At 36.4% G+C, this 18550-nt stretch overlaps 2 protein-coding genes across 5 annotated transcripts; one reads left to right on the plus strand and one right to left on the minus strand.

Annotated features, from left to right (window-relative positions):
- Positions 1-3245: 3245 nt before the first annotated feature.
- Positions 3246-3915, plus strand: LOC116001060. The gene is made up of 2 exons (XM_031240964.1): positions 3246-3323; positions 3448-3915. The coding sequence occupies exons 1-2, from the start codon at positions 3246-3248 to the stop codon at positions 3913-3915; spliced, it is 546 nt and encodes a 181-aa protein (XP_031096824.1).
- A 4191-nt stretch (positions 3916-8106) lies between these two features.
- Positions 8107-14607, minus strand: LOC116000852 (FT-interacting protein 3). Of its 4 annotated transcripts, none has more exons than XM_031240703.1 (2): positions 14407-14607; positions 8107-11467 (listed from the first exon to the last, which is right to left on the minus strand). In XM_031240703.1, exon 2 carries the CDS (start codon positions 11409-11411, stop codon positions 8361-8363), a length of 3051 nt encoding a protein of 1016 aa, XP_031096563.1. In that variant the 5' UTR covers positions 11412-11467; positions 14407-14607; the 3' UTR covers positions 8107-8360. The 4 variants fall into 4 exon arrangements, with proteins under 4 accessions (XP_031096563.1, XP_031096562.1, XP_031096560.1 ...); XM_031240702.1 differs by lacking the exon at positions 14407-14607 and adding an exon at positions 13129-13171; XM_031240700.1 differs by lacking the exon at positions 14407-14607 and adding an exon at positions 12863-13063.
- Positions 14608-18550: the final 3943 nt, after the last annotated feature.

Below are 18550 nucleotides of genomic sequence, written 5' to 3' on the forward strand. Positions count from 1 at the left end.
TCCTGGCTCTTTAGTAATCTCCTCCTCTAGTGTGTTGGTCCTTTATAACTCTTGCTCTTTGATGAGGCATTGTATTTAATAAGTGCATAGGATCTTGACCATTACTGTTTGACTCCATTCACTATTTTGACAGGTTATTAGACTAAGAATGCATTGGGTAGACTCCAGTATCCTATCCAATTATCTTGTCATCAATCCTCTACTCTTGAGTTGCGAGTGCAACGAAGTCAACTAGGGAGTAATAAAAGTTTTGAACTTATTGAAATCCCTTCATCAGCCCCCCTTCCCAGGCTATGAGCGTAGAGGAGTGGCTAGAGTGTAATAATAATTTTTTTTTTTTGTATAATAATAATTTATGTAATAGTGAGCCTCTAGTTAACACTTTAAATGCTCTTGCACCCAAGGGACCATTACATCTATCAGGTGGGTGAGGCCTGACCTCCCACACCCTTAGAGCATGATAACTTTTTTTTCTTTGATGAGAATGGTCGAGGCAAGACATTAGCTTTAATTTGTTAAGACTTAAAACCTAGTTGAAGACAAGGCCCAACCATGAGTTAATAAAGTAGTGTATTCTATTTCTAAATAACAAGATTAATCTGGATGGACCATGATCAACAATTATAAAAATCCTGCTATGATCTACTTCTTAGCGAATGATGACTTGTTTTTTTACATTGTGCGGGTCTCCTCTAGCTCTTTGTTTCCTTCCTCTGCAATATGGTCGTACTCCCTCTTTTTTGTGCTAGAAGTGGACGGCTCAGGCCCTCGCCCTTCTTGCCTTGGCAACCGAGGCTAGGCCACAGCCCTTAGGTTTGGCCCTAATCTCTCCCGGACTAGCACCCTCTTGCCCAACCACTCCAAGACGGGTTTGGAACCGGCAGGTTGTCCACCTAACACTCCATTTTAAGCACCTTTATCCCTTACTGACGTACATTGGCCCTGGCCCTCAGCCCTTCTTCCTTGGGAGCAAGGTCGACTGCACCCTGCACGCATTCCTCGTCGTCGTCGGGTTCTCTCCCGTCGTGGTGACGTCACCTCAATCTTATCTTGGGGTGGCAGCGAGGGAACCCGATTTTGCAATCCTGCCACTAGGTGGGTCAGCCTCGTTGTTGCTTGTTGAATTGCATGGACACTTGCCTAGAGGTCCACAGGCGAAGCTGGTTCTTTAGGCCCTTGCTATCCTCCGGCTCAGCTGTTGTTGAGTTAGTCGTTGAAATCACATGAGTTTATCAATTAAGTTGAAAATGAAAAAGCTACTTTGAGTAGCTTATTGATAATAGCTTATTTTATTTTTGTTTTAAAAGTTTAATTTACCTTTATTGTGGTTTACGATAATAATGTTACCGTGTATATTTGTAAGTTAATAGAATTGTATTGCTCTAGAGTCTGAGTACAAGTTTTAGAGTGTGTCCCCCTATTGTCACATGGACTCAAGTTTTATAATGTACAATAGCTAACAGTTACAAAACACAAAGATCTCCTAATAACTACAACAACTCCTTTCAATAAGTTTCCTGGCTCCTTAGTAATTGAGGTGCTCTCCTCCTTAAGTGCGTTAGCCCTCCATAACTTCTACTCTTTCATGAAACAATGCTCTTAATAAGTGTGTGGGTTCTTTGTAATCGTTCTACCTGCTCTCTTTGCTCCTAACGGTTACTGTTTGACTGTCTTTACTATTTTGACATGTTAGACCAAGAATGCACTGGTCGGGTCCAATACATTATCTAATTATTCTGTTAGTGTGTATTTGAGTAGAGCGGTTATGCAATAAATTGTTTCAATTTTTTAAAAATAAGAATATGAATAAGGGCGTAAATGAGATGAATTTGAATAGTCAAAACTCGTTTCATGCTTTAAGTTTTTGAGCTCAACCATGCCTCGAATAAGTTCAATACATTGTTTTTTATATAACTTTTGTACAATAATAATAATAATAATAATAAATATTTTACAATTAAATATTGTAACAAAATTCAATATTACACTAGCATAACCATTTTCTTAATATATACTAGTGTTATATCCGTACGATGCGCGATTTTTTTTTATTCAATATAATTACATTTAGAAATTAAAAAAAATTAGCATTTAAATTTTGTATGATTTTTATATCTATTTTTTTTTATCAAATATGATTTTGGTAATTAGACAAATTAGGGTAATTAAGTCAATAATTAGATATCTATTTTTTATCAAATTTTATAGCAACCTACCTTTGGGTTTGTATTCTCACACACATACACACACACACACACAAAAGTTATTTGAGCCAAGTATTAAAATGCTCGAATTTGGCTCAGTTTGTTACTCAAACTATTCGAGTTCGATACTAATCAAATTGCATTTGTACATTCATTGAATCACGCATAAGTAACTTGATTCGTTTACACCTCTAAATATTAGGGATAACAACACACGAATTTGAACAGGAGGTAATTACCTCCACCATACCGGAGTTGAAAATTTTAACATTTACCACTCACCAAACGGGTACCTACGGTAGGTATCCACTTCAATATTAATAATATGGTTAAAATAATATATTAATAATAATTATTAATTACTTGCCAAGATGAGTGTGAAGGTTTCATTGTTTCATCTTGAGAAAAGGAGAAAGCTTCACTTCAAACTACCACAGGGAACTCAAGATCTGTACAATGTCCATTCAAATGGGAGTTGGAGTGAAAGCCGGCCATGGTGGTTGATGAATGCAACCTTTAGACTCACAAAATGTAAAATAGGCTACAATTACATTATACTCCAACAAAAATATGTTTTGCCTAACAACCATTTCTACACTGTAAGAGAATTCATCCCAAATACATTATGGGTGGTTGGTAAATAGTTGTTAGCTGATTGGATTCGTGGATTTGACTAGTTGATAGCATTAACTGATTGTAGAAAGATGTTTGATAATTAGTTGTTAGTTGATAACTGATTACATGTAAAATATGTTTCTAAAAAAAACTGATTGAAAAAACTGCTTTTTGAATTTTAGCATTTTGAAGCAAATAGCTGCTATAAAAAACTAACTAATCCACAAAGTTACAAGTTTGACTTTCAACAAGAGTGGCCTATTAGCCAAAGGGGTAGCCTGGGCACCTACCTAGGGCCCATCTCTATAGGGGGCCCATAGGTCATATTTATTACTTAGTACTTCTTATATATTAAGGTTGGGCTCACCTTGTGAAAAGTAAAGTTATTAGTAGGAATAGGATTTTACGAGCTTTCTTGAGGCAAATATGGAAAACGCAGATATCGACACCATGCGGAAAGTGGCAGTGACCATTTGGTCTATCTGGTGCGCAAGAAACGATCTGGTATGGAACAAACAAACCGTTCGATGCTAATAAGACATGGCACCAAGCTGAAGGTTGGATAGGATCATGGCAAGAGGCTCATGCTAGAAAAAACGCATTAATACCAACCGTAAGGAATGAACAGTGTCACCTTGGTTCTGGTCTACGATGCTTCATTGATGCAACCTTGTTTGAAGTGCAAGGTTTGGCTGGCTATGGTGCTATTGTTCAGAATAGCGCAAATCAATATGTAGGGGTCCGTGCGGGTACGAGAATTTGCTGCATGAATCCCTACTTGGCTGAGCTTTGGGCAATCAAAGAGGCACTATCATTGGTTAAAGGCCAAGGCTGGGGTTCGGTTACAATTTTTTCAGATTGCATGAATGCGTGTAATAGCCTAAATAGCCATATCGATGACCGCTCCTATGCTGGTGTAATCACAAAGGAATGCAAGGTGATCATGGCTTCGCTCAATCATGTGTCCGTAAAATTTGTAGCTAGGATTAGGAATACTCAGGCCCATGAGTTGGCCAAATCCACGTTTTTGTATAGAGACTCTAGGTATTGGCTCTTTGAGCCACCAACTTGTACCTTTGAGTTCCCTATTAGGTAATGGAAGATAGTGTTTGAATTAAAAAAAAAAAAAGCACTAATTCTGCATAAAAAAAGTTGCAAAAAAAAAAAAAAAAATCTGCATAAAAGAAAGGGAGGTTGTTGTGGCTGGCAGACAAAACAACAACCATTTTTCTTCTCTCAATTCTCCATTTCGGCACTCGGCAGACGATAGTTCATCAGTAGCAGAAGGTACTATCTTCATCATTCATCAAATAGTTTGTTAGTTTGATTGCTTAATTCTATTTGTTAGGATTTCTATGTTTTACACAATTTGTCTAGGAATTTTATTTTTGTTTTAATTCTATTTATTAGGATTTGTATGTAAAATGAAATTGTAAATTTATTAACTTTATTATATATTTATATGCAGGGATTGAAGGCACATGCTTATTGTTAGGCACTTTAAGCGAACTAAAAATTTTTGATTGACTGATTCAGATTGATTGATTCATAAGTGCCAGGTGCTTTTGTTCCCCCTTATTTTTTTATTTTTTTTTGGTTATTTGCTATTCATGCCAAATCAAAAAGTGAAGTGGATAGCTTGCTGAGTGCATTTGAGAATTTTGAATTTTTACTTGAAATTGTTATTTGGTATGATATTTTATTTGCTATTCATATGGTAAGTAAAAAGTTGCAATCAACATCTATGTGCATTGAAACTACCATAAATGCATAAACCAATTAGAAGGTGTGATAATTTTTTTTTTGAGAAATATAGAAATGAAGGATTTGCTTCTAGTATGAATATTGCCAAAACCATTGCAAATGATATGAACATAGATTCTACATTTCCAATTATGCAACGTATTATTAGGAAAAAACAATTTGATGAAAATGATAATGAAGAGGAAATTCAATCACCAAGGATTTTAGAGTCAATTATTTTTTAACTGTAGTGGATATGACAATTACTTCATTGAATAATAGATTTGAGCAACTAAAGATATTTGAAAATGTTTTTGGATTTTTATATAATTCAAAAATATTAAAGTCATTGGATAATAATAAACTAAGAGAATGTTGCAATAATTTTGCTACGATATGTCTGATGTTGATTCTAATTGTCTTTTCTCTGAATTAAAAGTGTTACATATGACTTTGCCAGACACATTAATGCCGACAATTGAGATTCTTGAGTTTGTCAAAGTTGTTGATTGCTACCCAATGGTTTCTATTGCTTATATCGACTATTATTGACGATACCTGTGACTGTAGCATCAGCGGAGAGAAGTTTTTCAAAATTGAAGTTATTGAAAACCTATTTAAGATCTTCAATGCCACAAGAAAGATTGAACGGTTTGGCGATTTTGTGTATTGAGAAGGATATGTTAAAAAATATTAATCTTGATGATTTTAATATTATTAACTTTCAAAAAATATTTTAATATTATTAAATTTAAATTTTAGTCTTTTCTAATAGTGGCCTTTTTTTTTTTTTTAAAATTTCGCCCTGAAACCTCTAAAATGTTTGGAACGGCCCTACTATTGGCTTTCTTGGTTTGGGCCAATCAACTATAGGCACACTATGCTTGTTTAGGGTCACGAGGTGAGACTTTATTGGTTTGAGCCGATGAACTATGGATGGTTTAGAGTCACAAGGTGGGATTTAGTAATCACAAGATTACAAGTTTGACTTCTAGTGAGAACTGCCTATTGAACTTCTTGGTTTGGACTGATCAACTATGGATTAACTAGGCTGGTTTAGGGTCATAAGGCCAGGTTTTCTTGGTTTGAGTCAATCAACTATAGACAAATTACACTGATTTAGGATCACAAGGCGGTACCTTCTTGATTTGAGCCAATTAACTATAATCTATAGAGCCAAACACCTTGTGGTCAAGCGGCATGAAGTGACTCTCCCAGATAGGGTGGCGGGGCGGTCCGGGGCCGAGGAATGGTGGGAATTTTTTATGAAAAAGAAACTAAGTCTTGAATCCTTAAACAATGTCCAAATTCAACATACATAGATTAATAAAATTAAAATATCCAAACTCTAAAATTGCTACAAATATCAAAAGTTTCAAACAAACCCCCTAAGATTTTCACAAGCTCCTTGTTACTCTCCCTTCTTTCTACACTCAGAGATTTTGTTTACAAAGAAAACAATTTTTCTTTCTTGCTTTCGTAATTTCTGTCACTTGTTGTGCAGGTCATGTGCTTGTCTTCAAGTCTACTTAGGTTTAAAATGTCCAAACACACTTTAAATTGTTTCAAACTCCTTCAACGTCCAAAGTCCGAATATAAGTACATAACAAAACAAATGAACTTCTAGGGTTTTAATTTTTAATTTCTTATATATATATACGGGGAATCGGGGATTGGGGTCGGGGCGAAAAATATCCTCTCCGTCCCTATTAGGTTGAGAAAGTATATATGAACAAATATTATATGTAACAGAGTCAATAGTACCAAAAAAAAAAAAACTATGATCTATAGATAAACTAAGCTAATTTAGGATCACAAAGCAAAATTTACCCGTGCATACTGACACAATAGATTTCCTGGTCACTCAATAGCAGAATCATCAAATTTGTTAATGAAGCTGGATATATACCATTCTGATGCAACGTTGACGATTATCAAGACCTTGCCCTTATACATGCTAAGATCAACATCAGTTCCTTTGGCATCATGCGAATCATTTCACTCATTGACATGACTAATCAAATTCTCCAACCAATATTTCTCATCCTACCAATATATTTAAGGGTGTGTTTGGAAACCATAATGGGTTTTCCGTGTTTGGGAACACTTAGAAAATGCGGTCAAGGGAAAACAATTTTCGTTAGCCGTGAAAAATCAAGTCAAAATTTCGAAAAACGACTTCTAAATTATTTTTTTTCGGAAGTCATTTTTCGAAAATGGCTCCAGTGAGATTTCAGCCAAAATTGCCAAGTCTCTGGTTTTTCGACAGGCTGGTTTTCGCCGGAAACCAGAGCAAATCTGCTTTGGTTTCTGCCAGAAACTAGTCCGATAGAATTCATTTAAAAAAAAAAAACTTTTCAAATAAATATTACTCCTGTATTATTTACATATTATTATAATTTTTTTTATTTTAAATAAAATAATTAAAATGTAAAATTATACAATTTTATACATTTTTTATAAAATGAGCCAAACACATCAAGACAGTTTTTAAAGATGCAACCAAACACAGCAAAAGAAAACGTTTGATGAAAAATGACTCATTTTCCAAAAAAATATTTTTTAGAAGTCATTTTTCTGCTTTCCAAACACACTCTAAGTAGTAGCGGATTTCTTGATGTTAATGATATGATATACAATTCTTAATGTAATACGGAATAACTAAACTAAATCCTCGTTGGAGGCAATACTGACTCTTGTGCTTCAATAGGTTGAGAAAGTAGTTATGAACAGATACTGCATTGTAATAGAGTTAGTAGTATTCAAAAAAAAAAAAAAAAACTAAATCCTCGTTGAAAAAAATAGAAAAATGACATTTTTCACAAGTTTGAAAAACTTTAGTTTTTTTTTTCCCTTGGTTAGAGCACGAAATGTCTCGAGTATGCAACTATATGAGGCATTTTTAAGTCTATACTATAGTTAGGTTAATCTCAGTTCACACTAAGCCGATCTAATTAAGGAGCAAAGTGCTAATCATATTAATTTCTTCATACGAGAGGCGATTTTGAACTCCCGACCTTACGGCCTTCGCGCCAACCAAGCTAGTTAGTTTGGACAATTAATTTAATAATCATAAAGTTCCAAAATCAACTCCTCCTAAGAGCTATCAATTGACTTTCTTATTTTGAGCCGAGCAACCTAGGCTGGTTTATTTTTTTGTAATCCTTTGTCGGCTTAAGCCTAAGGTTGCCAAATCCAACAAAAGTCACAAGACGAGTTTCATCCTAAGCGTCCCTTCAAACCGTGGCCACAAACTTTTCAATAAATCAAACGAAAAATGACATTTTTAGTTCTTGAATTATGAGAAAGAAAAGCAGTTTTGTCGATTAATTGTATATCGTTATAAAGTAACTTCTAAAACTTATTTAGTACTCCAAACAAAATAAAAATCACTTCATAAATAATTAAGAGATAGAAGTGACAACAATATAACCGATGGAGAAGTGTTATTTTCTTCTAATTTAGGAACAAAACTATCATTTTCCCTAAAATTATTAGCTTATTTGGTTAGAACGTAAGATGCTTGACACATCAACAACCATGATTACACAAAATGGCATGAGAAACATTGGCATAAACAGAAGGTTTATACAACAAGAGAGCAGAAAAAGAAAAGCTTAACAGAAAGGGTTACTGTGATCTTGAACATGCCTCCTAATGGCATCCCCTCCAAGACCAAAACAGGACTACATTAAACACACAAAACATAAACATAGGACCTAAAACCAGAATCATGTACCCCAAAACATTCAGCCTATCAGTCTTAGGACTAAAACCACAAAACATTCATCCTGCAGATTACAGCATGCTATCTGTCCTGGCGGGCAGGCGACGGAAGAAGTTGATAGGCACCGAGGGCAGCCTGTAACGAAACCTCGGGTGCCTCATCGCGTATATGCCAATCAGGGCTGCAATAATCTGGAAAGGAGTAACATACAGCACGAGTGCTACTACTAAGCAAGACGTGACAAAGATGGCTGTGGCCCGGGGGTCACGCCAGCTCAGCAGAGACTGAAACCGTTCACCCTGAGTTGCAACGTCGCCCACGACAGTCTGAATGCGACCAGCCACGCTCCTGAGGCGGTCGTACCTTAGCCTCACCACTTCAGGGTTGCGGCTCGTGGGGAATGTGTCAAACTCCTCGTCCAGCTCGTCGGGGTGCACTGCTTCAGCTTGGGATATCTTCGTGTTCATGTGGGGTGGATACCGGGGGCGATACCTGTAGTTCCACACCCCTATCAGGAACATGTAGAGGAAAACCGTGGGCAAGATGAGCTCGGGGAACGAAACGAGCATGAGGAAGAGTATGTGCACGAGCACAGTCGTAATGGGGTTCCTCCACATACAGATGTCTCCAAACCATTTCCCAACAGCAAACACCCCCGAGAAAACAGACATCATCCGGAAGAAATTAGCCTTGCTACGACGCATACTCCAGAGGTGTGAATCCACATCAGACATGTATTCCACTACCTCCTTCCTCAGAGGAGGCTCAGCACGCCCCAATCGAGCTGCCACTATGTTCACAGCCTGGTGCCTCAGCACATCGAGCTGCATAACCGTGAAAGGCCTCACGTAGTGCATCTTAGGCAAGAGGGGGCGCGAGTATATGTAAAGCATGTTCACGAAAGACGTGCAGGTAAAACGAATCGCCAGATGCAATTCTCCCATTTTCTTGACACCAGTGGGGTGGAGGACTAGTAAAGGGTAAGAATGTGTGTAAACCCTACCTGTTTCGAGTGTGGAAATTCGAATTCTAACCTTTCCAATCTTGAGGTCTTTGTTGCTGCTACTACCATTGGGGCCTTTGTCTCCTAGCTGGCTGTTATCGAACACTCCAACAGTGAGAACAGTCGCGGGATCAAACACCTCCCAGGTATACTGCTCGTTGTACTTGGGAAAAAGGTTGTCCACAACTGTTCTTGTTCTAACCCACTTATGACCATACTTTGCCACGCAATATGTATCTGATGAGCCCTTCCCTTCCCGGGTTTTCATGGGGTGAAGACCGACTGCATTTAGGATTCCAAGCTCGAGGATGCCAATTGGGGGCTTCCAGAGCTGTTTAGCAGTGGGGCGAAGATCACTGCTGTAATGAGTGGACTCGTCGAGAACATGGTAGCCTCCATCGAGGCACAGTCTGAGGTGAAGTCTGCTCGAGAATTTGTCCTTTTTTAGCTGATCAACATCCACAGCTACTGGCTTTTCGAGGTGAAACCACCTAGAGGGAATCATACGATCATCAGCCCGCCTCTCCACTGCACTCAAGGGTATGATAGCCCTTCCCAGGATCTCGTCTTTGCCTGGACCCACGCGATCCTCCACTGTCAGCACGAGGTGATCCTCAAACGGTTCAGCAGCAACAAACAAGAGATCCTCGTTCCATAGGGGGTTAAAAGACCGGGCTTGTACTGGCTTGGTTTTCATCACTTGGTTTCCTATCTGTGCCTTCACAAATACATCAGGGAAGCGGTTCTTCTCGGTTGGGAATAAGTCCTGAGCCTCGACAACGTTAACTCGAACATACCACAACCGAGGGGCGTGATACACTTTAGAGCGTATGAGAGTGGATGCAGCTGTGCTGATGGATAAAGCTGAATCAGAGTGCCAAGCATCAGGAAACGCCTCGTCTGCTTGTGTGCCTAGCCAGACAGCTAACATTAACTCGCCTTTTATCTTCCCTCCCTTCTTTTCCTCGAGGCGGTACCATTCTGGAGCCAGAGGGCTATCCGGTGGAACACGCATTGGGACCTCGTTGAGATCAAATCTCACAATGCCTACGAAATCGTCCTTAACAAGATCTTTGTCTTTCACTACGACTTCGAGTACTGATGCTTGCATTCTTTCCCTCGAGAAGGCAAACACCACATTCCAGTGAGGATTCTGTTGTTTCTCGATGTGGTTAGTGATTCCTTTGTAGTTCCCAACTCTCACCTCGACGAAAGGATCCAAACTCCCTGTAACGTCCATTGCAGGGAGCTCCCGAGCCTTGACAACTCGAACAAACAGGAAGTACATCTTCTCGACGAGATCATAAGTACACCCAACTGTCCTGTCTGTACGAATGACACGACCCCCCACAACTCTCCCTCCCCCGAGGAACGGGCTAGTCTCCTTGAGCGCATAATCAACAGGCTGCGCCATTGAAGTTGAGTGCACGTGGACTAGCTTGGGAGGCCGTGGCTCAACAGCCTTCATTTCACCAGCATCATATTTTGTTTCCTGGTCACGAGGCACCTGATCGCGATGAGGGATTGGAACGGGAGGGGGCTCGTGATGCTGCTGGGGGTGATTGGGGTTCGGGAGATGATGGAAAGTGTGCCTCGCTTCAGATTTGACATGACTAACCACTTCAGAAACCGGGCTTTGAACTGATTGGCTATGCAGCACTTGATGAGCAATGTTATTATCTCCAGAAATAGGCGTAGACGACTTTATGGATGGATCATTGGTAACATACACTTTAAGTCCAAGCTCCCCCCTCACGTGTGAGAACACGCTGCGCTTCTCGAGAGGATAGTGCAACACAACAGCATCTGGCAAAGGCACGAACGAGGTTCCACTAATCGTAACCTTCCCAAGAAACGACCTCGACTGAGTTGATCTTATGGTGTTATAGACATATGCTTCGAGTGCACGAACATGGAGGGTCGAAGGATCAGATATGTTGAAGTAGAAACTCTCGTTCCATACAGGATGCAGATCTTTTTCCTTGATCGTAGTCCGAAATTTCTGGCCATCAAAGTAGAGTTCCACGAAAGCGTTGGATGAACCTTGCCCATCTTTAGGTAGAAGGTTATGTGCACTTATCACATCCACCCCCAACTTCAGGTTGCTCATGTTCATCATTGCAGGCCGGATTTCAATCAACCGTAAATCAGAATAAACTAAGAACAATCCCAAACCTGAACAAATAACGAGCAAATCTAAGATTTGTTTAAATAGAAATGCAACTACGATTTACAGATTCTCAACAGACATATCCACAGAACTGATAGTACAACATTGTAATAGCATAACTCTTCGGGGCACCAAGAAAAGCAATATTACTTTGTGTGTTTGTGTGTGTGTGTGTGTGTATGTATCATATCATCCAAGATGTTTGCTACCACTCAATTCTTTGATGAATTTATATCAGAACCAAAAGTTTCTAAACATTGAAAATGCAATCTGAAGTTTCATTAGCCTTGAAGAAGTTGACAGAAAGTTCTGCAACTCACTACATGCAAACAGATCAGAAGCTATGATTTAAAAAGCAAATCACAATGGCAAGTTTGACAGAGAAATTCTTACAAGTTACAACCCAAATATTATATTATATATATATAAAAAACAATAAAATTAAACAAAGAAGACAAGATCCAATAATGAAGCCTGATAGAGACAAGAATGTGAAACCACTTACTTACCCTCCAGCTCCCACCAAATCAAGATCCACAAAACATTAAAAAACTAAAACACCATAATCTTTACATTCTGTTAATAATGCACAAGACTAAAGCATAAAGATATGGAGCCAAACCAGATGAGATTCAGAAAGATATTGGTTTAACCCTTTTCCAAAACCATGTGCTAGTCAACCTGATGTGAACATCTACAAACTTACAAAAAGTGTAATAAAAGAAAAAGCCCAAAAAAGCAGTAAACAGTATGCTTAAAGTTGAAGTTCCACAAGTGTAGGTAAGGGCACGTGAGTGAGTTCTTGGCCATATCTGATACTCAAGCTGAATCTAAACCACCATATCTGATACCCAGACTGAATCTAACCCAAAAAGCACACAAAGGGGCCCAAAAATCCTTTCTTGATCTTGACAGGGGAGAAAAAAGAGTAGAGTCATGCAACAAACTTAGACTGCAAAAGACAATGGACTTAAATACATAAAGAAAGGACTTCAAATGTACAGTCATTACAAGCATACAAAAGCATTTTGTGCGTGTTTTTGGCCGAAGGGGGTGATTAGCCAGGCAAGAAAATTCAAGATTTACAAAACCCACAGTCCAAACTCCAAAACCCAAAAAGAAAAAGAAAAAAAGCTGGAAACTTGGGAGTAGGAGATGGTCATTTTAGGGGAAAAAGACAGGAACTTTTGGTGGACAAGAACATCCTAAAAAAAAAAAGGTACTCAAAAACATGAAATGCAAATGCAAAATCTGAATTTCTTGGCATGTTTACAAACCAGAAAAGACAAAAAAAAAAATGGAAATATTTTTTCAAAAGAGTAAATGCTGGGTTAATGAGCTAGTTATTGAACATTAAACATACAAAGGGGAATTAAAACAGAAAGAAGAAAGAAAAATACCAGCTTCACCACAGAGGATTGGGGACGGAGGGCGTGGAGTCACCACAGAGGACAAGAAAGAGAGAGAGAGAGAGAGAGAGGGAGAGAGAGAGAGAAAGAGAGAGGCTGCTATACTGCAGCCATTGCTGTGTACTGACAAGCTTTCTCTGTGTGTGCTACAACTTAAAAATGCATGTAATATATACAAGTTATGTGCTATATATGAATGGTTTCATATATACAGAAAGAGAGAGAGAGATTCAGCTTCTGACAGACAGGATCCTTACTTGTAGGGTGGGTTGCAGTCCGATTAGAGCTACTGTTTTACCTGTCTATCACCATTTTTAAATGCAGTAAAACTTGAGGTGTGTGATTGTTTTCTGTGAATAAAAGAAAAAAAAAATTTAAAAAGAAAATTTTATTTAAAGAAATAAAAATAAAAATAATAGAGTTAATGTTTAAATAGAATATTCATGGCCTCTGGGTAAAATAACGTGAGTTTTTTTTTATAGTTTAATCTGTTTGGGGTTCGAATTCTAAGAGCAATCACACTCATAGATTTTTTGAGGTTTTTGAATTACAAAAATTAGTAAATAGGTTTTTAATTACTGTGGGGATAATTTATTTTTTTTTGGTGCATTTTTCCTTTTGCAAGTTAAGTTTTTTTATGGGACCCACGGTAAGAAAAATGGAGAAATGGGCAAAATCCGCATGCCGTGCACGCGCCATGGGCATGTTATTGTTTTTTTTTTTTTTTTTTAAAGATTACCTTGTGGTCTAGTGGCACCCGGTTGCACCNAGAAAGATATTGGTTTAACCCTTTTCCAAAACCATGTGCTAGTCAACCTGATGTGAACATCTACAAACTTACAAAAAGTGTAATAAAAGAAAAAGCCCAAAAAAGCAGTAAACAGTATGCTTAAAGTTGAAGTTCCACAAGTGTAGGTAAGGGCACGTGAGTGAGTTCTTGGCCATATCTGATACTCAAGCTGAATCTAAACCACCATATCTGATACCCAGACTGAATCTAACCCAAAAAGCACACAAAGGGGCCCAAAAATCCTTTCTTGATCTTGACAGGGGAGAAAAAAGAGTAGAGTCATGCAACAAACTTAGACTGCAAAAGACAATGGACTTAAATACATAAAGAAAGGACTTCAAATGTACAGTCATTACAAGCATACAAAAGCATTTTGTGCGTGTTTTTGGCCGAAGGGGGTGATTAGCCAGGCAAGAAAATTCAAGATTTACAAAACCCACAGTCCAAACTCCAAAACCCAAAAAGAAAAAGAAAAAAAGCTGGAAACTTGGGAGTAGGAGATGGTCATTTTAGGGGAAAAAGACAGGAACTTTTGGTGGACAAGAACATCCTAAAAAAAAAAAGGTACTCAAAAACATGAAATGCAAATGCAAAATCTGAATTTCTTGGCATGTTTACAAACCAGAAAAGACAAAAAAAAAAATGGAAATATTTTTTCAAAAGAGTAAATGCTGGGTTAATGAGCTAGTTATTGAACATTAAACATACAAAGGGGAATTAAAACAGAAAGAAGAAAGAAAAATACCAGCTTCACCACAGAGGATTGGGGACGGAGGGCGTGGAGTCACCACAGAGGACAAGAAAGAGAGAGAGAGAGAGAGAGAGGGAGAGAGAGAGAGAAAGAGAGAGGCTGCTATACTGCAGCCATTGCTGTGTACTGACAAGCTTTCTCTGTGTGTGCTACAACTTAAAAATGCATGTAATATATACAAGTTATGTGCTATATATGAATGGTTTCATATATACAGAAAGAGAGAGAGAGATTCAGCTTCTGACAGACAGGATCCTTACTTGTAGGGTGGGTTGCAGTCCGATTAGAGCTACTGTTTTACCTGTCTATCACCATTTTTAAATGCAGTAAAACTTGAGGTGTGTGATTGTTTTCTGTGAATAAAAGAAAAAAAAAATTTAAAAAGAAAATTTTATTTAAAGAAATAAAAATAAAAATAATAGAGTTAATGTTTAAATAGAATATTCATGGCCTCTGGGTAAAATAACGTGAGTTTTTTTTTATAGTTTAATCTGTTTGGGGTTCGAATTCTAAGAGCAATCACACTCATAGATTTTTTGAGGTTTTTGAATTACAAAAATTAGTAAATAGGTTTTTAATTACTGTGGGGATAATTTATTTTTTTTTGGTGCATTTTTCCTTTTGCAAGTTAAGTTTTTTTATGGGACCCACGGTAAGAAAAATGGAGAAATGGGCAAAATCCGCATGCCGTGCACGCGCCATGGGCATGTTATTGTTTTTTTTTTTTTTTTTTAAAGATTACCTTGTGGTCTAGTGGCACCCGGTTGCACCTGTGCTACAACTTAAAAATGCATGTAATATATACAAGTTATGTGCTATATATGAATGGTTTCATATATACAGAAAGAGAGAGAGAGATTCAGCTTCTGACAGACAGGATCCTTACTTGTAGGGTGGGTTGCAGTCCGATTAGAGCTACTGTTTTACCTGTCTATCACCATTTTTAAATGCAGTAAAACTTGAGGTGTGTGATTGTTTTCTGTGAATAAAAGAAAAAAAAATTTAAAAAGAAAATTTTATTTAAAGAATAAAAATAAAAATAATAGAGTTAATGTTTAAATAGAATATTCATGGCCTCTGGGTAAAATAACGTGAGTTTTTTTTTATAGTTTAATCTGTTTGGGGTTCGAATTCTAAGAGCAATCACACTCATAGATTTTTTGAGGTTTTTGAATTACAAAAATTAGTAAATAGGTTTTTAATTACTGTGGGGATAATTTATTTTTTTTTGGTGCATTTTTCCTTTTGCAAGTTAAGTTTTTTTATGGGACCCACGGTAAGAAAAATGGAGAAATGGGCAAAATCCGCATGCCGTGCACGCGCCATGGGCATGTTTTTTTTTTTTTTTTTTTTTTTTTAAAGATTACCTTGTGGTCTAGTGGCACCCGGTTGCACCACACATGGGAGGGGTGGGTTCAAGCCTCAATGGAGGCGATATTAGCGGCTCTATGTGCTTTATTTAAAAAGTAGCTATGAATAGATACTATATTATAACGGAGTCAATAGTACTCATAAAAATGTTTTTTTCCATCTTCCCTCCTTATTCTCTCTCATACTCGTACCTACAAAAACTAAGAAAAATCTCCTACCAATAAGGTTGCTCTAAGAACGCAACTACATTAAAATTCATGAGAGAATGTTTTTGCTCTTTTGCTACACTTTGAAATTCTATACTCCTATTTAGCACGAATAAAATTAATTTATGTGTGTAAGGTCATAGTGTATCCTAATTAGGAAACTTGTGGTTAGACAAAAAATGTTCTACTTGAAATTTTTTGTTAAAATATAATGTTTTAGATTTTTTTAAAAATACTTTGTTAACAAAATTGGAAAACAGTTTTTGTTTTTGTTTTTCACTTGAAAAACAAGCATTCACCTCAACGTTGTAGCTTTTCGCATACTTTAAAAAATAATAATTGAATTATTGATTTGAAAATTATAGTTTTAAATGCACAGAGAAATTCAAAACTACAATTGCACTCTTTTAAAAGTAAAGTGATAATGTAAACGTCACTTCAAGCATTTATAATATTTTAAAAGTTTATATCACATATTATTATTGTTTATAATTTTATTATTTATAAGTTTTGAATTATAAATTTAAAACTCATCATGCTCATGTTTTGATGACCAGTGAATTATATACATCAGTCATCTAATGCTTATACACTAATACTCATAACAGAATCAAATTTATACCTCATTTTTTTTATTGGTAGGATTTTATGATTGCTAGCCAAAAAAAAATCAAAAACAAAAACAAAAAAGACTTATGAGCTTAATTTTGGATTCATTAGCAAAACTTATGAACAAAAAGAATTCCTTAATTAACCCAATCTTTCATAGGTCAAAGTGTTCAACATGTAATAACTTTTCTAATAATGTTATTTATCTTATATAAGGTTTTATATATCTAAAAGTTTTGTTGGAGTTTAGAAGGTCGAAAAACTCTCAATAGGTTGATAAGTATTAAAAATGATTTAGATCTAAAGTCCCTTCTTTCATGGGATAAACTAGCTTTTACAGCGCTACGAAGTCCCTTCTTATGCAGAGTAAGCTACCTTTTATTGTGCTAGATCATATAATGCATGATGCAGTTTCTGTTGACGAAGGGCATGCGTCGCTCATCCATAGGTCAATCAAGTCGGTCGTACCACATGTTAGTGTTAAAGGTCCCTTGGACGAGTGTGGCAATTGAAATGACACTTCATGTGTTGCTCGTCCTTCCGAGTAGGTTTACTTCCTTATCTCGAAAGTAAAAAATCACACTGCTAGAGTAAAAAATTGACAAATACACTTTGTATATCACATCATTTTTATTTTTTTTAATTAAATTATTATGGAAGGGTAAATATTTTTAACTACCAAACAATTTATAAAACTAATATTACGTAACAACAATATGTGTGCACTTTGCGTGTAATAAAGAGTTATATTCTCTCTCTTGACAAAGTATGTACTCCCCCCTGTCCCTTACCTATTCTATTCATTATTTATTGATTAAATTAACTATTTTTTTTACTTTTTTAATTAATTTTTAATTATGTTTAATTTTCTTTTATTTTATAGTACTTTTAATGTAATTTCTAAATATATAAATTTTATATAATGATCCTTATAAACTCAACGTTATGAAAAATTAAACTCAAAATAATTTCAATAAAGACACGTTAATTAACTGAACTAGACACATAATATGAGATGGAGATCGAGGGTACTATTTATGAGTAGCTTTTATATTGAATTTTAAAATATCAAATATTAAAAATAGTAAAAAGATGCAATACATTTTATATTTTAACAAAATAGAATGAATTTTTAGTATTCAGTATTATAAAAATTTTATCAAATATACGGTTATGTTGATTTTTTTTTTGTTTGGTGATTAGAGAAATTTATAACTGCATTAGATAAACTCTACTTTTGTATAATAGTCTACAAATTACATAGAACAGATAAATGATAGTAAATCACAAAAAGAAAAAAAATGTTAGGACATCCCCATCAATGATTTTTGGGAAGGTTTTGCAGTTTTTAGGTTCATGTGAAGGAGGGAGGCTTGGAGAGAAAATAATGAGTTCTTCCTTAAGACACAAGTTTTTTGTTGGTCCTGCAGGAGAGAAGGTAGAAGGCTACTGCTTTTGTGTTTGTTTCGCCCACATACAGCACCCAGCTAGGCGACTGACGCGTTAATTGTGTTGTTGTTGTTGTTGTTGTTTTTTCCTTTTTTTTGCGCCAAATTTTTTTTTTTCTTCTTCTTCTTCTCTTCGCATCCTCTCTCTCGTAGTTGAGAAATAAAGAAAAAAAAAACTCTACTGATGATGCCTTTAACAAAATATGAACTCACAATGTTACAAATATAAAATTTGTGTTTCACACTTTCACTTACTCCATAACTTATTTTGGGACTAATTTATTTATAATTTATAAATATAATATAGTGGGAAAAATCTAGGAACTTATAAAACAGTTGTCGTTATGGGAGAGGTGTAGTCTATTTAGTGGTACATTGAAAGAGGTGCCACATGGGCCCACACGAACCATCCCCCATGGACCGATGCAATTTATTATGCTGCATCTTCAACTTCTCCAAACAATATTGCATCAATTTCCTCAAATAAAATTTCAAAAATGCCAA

This window comes from Ipomoea triloba, chromosome 13, assembly GCF_003576645.1.
Source record: "Ipomoea triloba cultivar NCNSP0323 chromosome 13, ASM357664v1".
NCBI classification, from domain to species: Eukaryota; Viridiplantae; Streptophyta; class Magnoliopsida; order Solanales; family Convolvulaceae; genus Ipomoea; species Ipomoea triloba.

Coding starts and splice junctions, on each gene's coding strand:
- LOC116000852 (XM_031240703.1), bottom strand. CDS start 11,411: ATGATGAACATGAGCAACCTGAAGTTGGGGGTGGATGTGATAAGTGCA.
- LOC116001060 (XM_031240964.1), top strand. CDS start 3,246: ATGGAAAACGCAGATATCGACACCATGCGGAAAGTGGCAGTGACCATT. Junction 3,324..3,447: donor GGTGCGCAAGAAACGATCTG/GTATGGAACAAA, acceptor AGGAATGAACAG/TGTCACCTTGGTTCTGGTCT.